This window comes from Nicotiana attenuata, chromosome 1 (genome assembly GCF_001879085.1).
Source record: "Nicotiana attenuata strain UT chromosome 1, NIATTr2, whole genome shotgun sequence".
In the NCBI taxonomy this organism is placed as follows: Eukaryota; Viridiplantae; Streptophyta; class Magnoliopsida; order Solanales; family Solanaceae; genus Nicotiana; species Nicotiana attenuata.
The window spans coordinates 21,367,693-21,369,945 of record NC_031989.1 but is presented as its reverse complement, the minus strand read 5'-3'; the positions used below and the strand labels follow the sequence as shown (position 1 = coordinate 21,369,945).

At 38.2% G+C, this 2,253-nt stretch overlaps 1 protein-coding gene across 1 annotated transcript; it reads right to left on the bottom strand.

Annotated features, from left to right (window-relative positions):
• LOC109240283 (dicarboxylate transporter 2.2, chloroplastic-like) lies at positions 471-2,026 on the bottom strand. The gene is made up of 3 exons (XM_019406915.1): positions 1,810-2,026; positions 926-1,708; positions 471-804 (listed from the first exon to the last, which is right to left on the bottom strand). The coding sequence occupies exons 2-3, from the start codon at positions 1,544-1,546 to the stop codon at positions 766-768; spliced, it is 660 nt and encodes a 219-aa protein (XP_019262460.1). The 5' UTR covers positions 1,547-1,708; positions 1,810-2,026; the 3' UTR covers positions 471-765.

The following is a 2,253-nucleotide window of genomic DNA, read 5'->3' as shown; positions in this document are numbered from 1 at the left end:
ATGAACGTCAGTGTGGTCTCCCTCCGCTGGGATCATCTCTATGTGGGCAGAGATACCGTATTTAGTGCGGAGGTTGTCTAAATGTTTCTGTTCCGACTCGGAAAGCACTAGATTCGGAGTGGAAGACTCCTTGTTGAAATCACACCGAGATGAAGAATGCCTCGGTAATAGTGCTTCTACTGTAAGAGGACTGATATCCTCTTCCACCTCCACCTCTCCGCCATCGGAAGAGGGTGGTGCGAACAACTGCCGGAACCCTTTCGTTGTTACGGCGAGGTTTAGGCATGATTCCAAATTACCAATTGACCAAATCATTGATCATATGCCCGCATAGCATTTTTTAGCATTTGCTAAACATAAAAAATGAAAGACTCGTCAACAAATTAAAGAAGAAAGAAGTGAAATTTAGACCTCTGCTAAATTTCATTCCGTAAATGTTGCTTAGAGCTTCTTTTTTATACAAAGCAGTGAACCCATTAACCTCTGCTCATATTAAGAGATTTATATCCGAATAGACTGTCGGATTCACTGTTTACTTGTCGTAATAAATTGTATACAATATGCTGATTATAAATGCATATACACATATTATACATAGATTACATATCTTCCGGCTATTTTTAGTTTAAAAATAACTATACGGGCTGATTCTTCTACTAAAAACAAGTACGATGATAGCGAATGGCTATGACCCAAATCTTAGCCCATCTTGACCCAATTCATCTCAACCAAAGTAACTTTTGGGCGAGTCGATGACCTGGCCATTTATCGACTCAGCCCCCTACAATAAACTAATAGCATTTCCTGAAATGTGGAGCAATAACCTATTATAGCTAGTTAAATTGCACTCAAAGTGTAAAGCAATTTTATAAGTTAAATATAAGCATACTATAGGAAGTGAATAAATTAAATAATAAAAGGTAACCTGCAACTGAGATTGAACAAGATAAGCACCAAGCTTCTTAGCAGAATCATCCTTTGGGTGACTATCAGCAGTGACAGCCAATGACTTAATAATAGGCAAGAAAATCCCACCAGCCCTTGCAGTTGTACTTGGAATAGCCAGAGAAATTGCCGCCTCACTCAATGCCAAACCATAAGACAAACCCAAAGTATTTTTTCCAAGCCAACTCACAAAACATAAAGCAACTCTATCACCAAGTCCAGTTTTAATAAACCCTCTTGAGAAAAAGAATGATGCAACAATTAACCAAATGACTTCATTGGTGAATGCAGCAAATGTTAAGGTTTTCGTGACGACGGTAAGCGTGAGGCAAAGGAAAGCCCACGCGCCAACTGGCAATGAGCCGATAATTAGACCAGAGATAGTTGTGAGGAAAATGGCTAGAAGTTGCCATGCTTTAGTGGAGAGTTGGTGGGGTTTTGGAATGGCGAAGCGAAAGAGTATGCCTATTAATATGGATATGGCTAGTGGTATTGGTTTTGCACCTTTCCATGGTGGAAGTGAGAAGCGGCGGCGACGATGGCGGTTGGTGTTGGAGGTAGGGGATGTATTGGAAGGGAGGGGAGAACTTGGAGTTGACATTAAGTACCTATCAGACTCAATTCAAAACTTTAAGGTAATGAATACAAAATATTGATGTTGCAAGGAATGATACGTTACGTGTAATTTAAAGAATATTCAAGTTAAGTATATATCTCTAGATGAAAACAATGAACGCACTTGCTCCGGCTATGATCTTGTTATCTGCATTTGACACCGAAATACAAGAAAAGTGAAAATTTAGCATGTATAAAAAGGAAAAAGTTTAATTATGCATGAAAACATGTTGTGACACAAAGTATTACCTTAATTTTCAAATTCATCAACTCGTTGACCGAGGTCTTCTGTTCTATGAAACCTTTATTATTGAATAATTCGCTTTCAAGTTCTCGTCTTCGACCCAGGAGAATACATAAAATGCAGTGTGAATCAAAGCAAAATGGTGGTTAACTTATGTGTGGTTATGACTATTGTTATGGGTGGAGTGGCAAGTGGTGGGACGAAGAAATTAAGTAGAAACGGAAAAGAGGAGGGAATGGGAGGTGGGGACAATAGCTTTTTGAATTATATTGGATTTTAGTTGACTGAAAAGGATTATAAAAACAGATATATGGACATATGTGATATGTTGGTATTACATACCCGTGACGGGCATTTTATTCCCTACCGTTTTTAGGTTTCTTGTCCTTTTTTGGTCGTTGTTTCTCTCTTATAATTTTTATTATTATATTTTACTTAGTGCATCTTTT